The sequence below is a fragment of the Alosa alosa genome, chromosome 22, assembly GCF_017589495.1.
Source record: "Alosa alosa isolate M-15738 ecotype Scorff River chromosome 22, AALO_Geno_1.1, whole genome shotgun sequence".
NCBI lineage: Eukaryota > Metazoa > Chordata > Actinopteri > Clupeiformes > Clupeidae > Alosa > Alosa alosa.
Genome location: NC_063210.1, coordinates 22,494,883 through 22,496,261, shown reverse-complemented (window position 1 = coordinate 22,496,261; position 1,379 = coordinate 22,494,883). Strand labels below are relative to the sequence as shown.

The window sequence follows — 1,379 nt, the reverse complement described above, 5'->3', positions numbered from 1 at the left end:
ACTCAACTCAGAGTGTTCCAGAACGTACTAATGTTGAACTCACTACTGCACTCGCTGGATTCCCCATCTGTAAAACATGAGAGAGGGAGAGAGAGAGAGAGAGAGAGAGAGAGAGAGAGAGAGAGAGAGAGAGAGAGAGAGAGAGAGAGAGAGAGAGATTGGCATTTGAGGACTGACCTGTCTAGCAAAACAGCAGTCTAAACACCGGTACACTATGTTCAGAAGTCTCCTCGTTTTACTTGGCTCTTCAGGAAGTTAGTAGTATGCATTCGACGATTCTGTGACTTTCCAATAGTCTTGAAGCAAATACACAGTTTCAATGGGTTTCATTAACTGCAAGGCTAGATTTTGCAGTATGTAACTGTTGTGGTTTGACTGAGCATCTTCCCAACATTATACGCAGACCAGAGGGTATCTGATACTTTAATGTACAGTAAAAACTCTACCATTCACGGATTATCAGCTACCTAACACTACAACTTGACAGACAGACAGACAGACAAGCTAATCTAGCCTTGTGAAGCTAACGCTAACTAGCTAGGTGTTAGCATTTCACCTAATTTATGACTGCCAGGATTAGGAAAATCAACAGAAATCAACTGACGTGTTAGTCTTACCTTTTACCCGGTCTCGTATGCACTTAACAGAGTTACAAAGGTTTCGTAAAGGAAGTAATATGTCTGAACACGAGTTGTCAGCACTCATGTTGACATCAACATGGACTGCAGCTGCTTCTTCTTCGTTGCGTTGACTTCCCTGACAGGACAAGTGTCACCAAGCGTAACATCGCCGCCTATCGGAGTTTAGGAAAACCAGTAGGCCTAGGCTGTTTACTGTAGTAGGCTAAAGCCTAAACATAACTCGACATGCGGTTGAATTGGAAATATATTTGTGAGAAGTTACAATTGTACTATTTTAAAAAGAAACAAAAGAAAGAATTATTGCGTTTTCGTGGAACAGAAAAGCTCTAAATAGCAAATGGGTTCATCATCTTCATGTTCATAATGCTGTGGAGAACTATTGGCACAACATTATTAATGAGCCGAGGCATTGTGTTTTCTGACAAAATACTGATTGATGCCATGTGGGTACAAAAACAACGGCTTTATAATACCCTCAATATCACTGTCTTTGCACTTCGAGGGCTTTGTGTAAAACAATGAGCATACAGTAAACTTGTAATGGGCAAGTCATACTGAGAACTTATCTAAAAAAAAAAAAAACAAGGGAAAGAAAACATTGGAACTCAACAAAAATATTTTACATTGCTAGTTTTGAGATCTAAACATGTAGACAATCTCTGAGCAAAATTTGAGACGGTACGGCAATCTTTTTTCTTGATTCTGAGTCTGATTTTGACACGGATTAACCCAAATAGT

At 39.7% G+C, this 1,379-nt stretch overlaps 1 protein-coding gene across 2 annotated transcripts in view; it reads right to left on the bottom strand.

Annotated features, from left to right (window-relative positions):
- Positions 1–800, bottom strand: part of ccndbp1 (cyclin D-type binding-protein 1) — a 13,884-nt gene extending 13,084 nt beyond the window's left edge. Inside the window, exons 1-2 of one of the 2 annotated variants that reach the window (XM_048233836.1) lie at positions 618–800; positions 8–67 (exon numbers count right to left, since the gene is read on the bottom strand). In XM_048233836.1, the coding sequence (XP_048089793.1) occupies positions 8–67; positions 618–705 (148 nt within the window). In that variant the 5' untranslated portion in view covers positions 706–800. The remainder of the gene's footprint in view (positions 1–7; positions 68–617) is intronic. The other variant, XM_048233835.1, reaches the window with a different exon arrangement.
- Between the last annotated feature and the right edge of the window lie 579 nt (positions 801–1,379).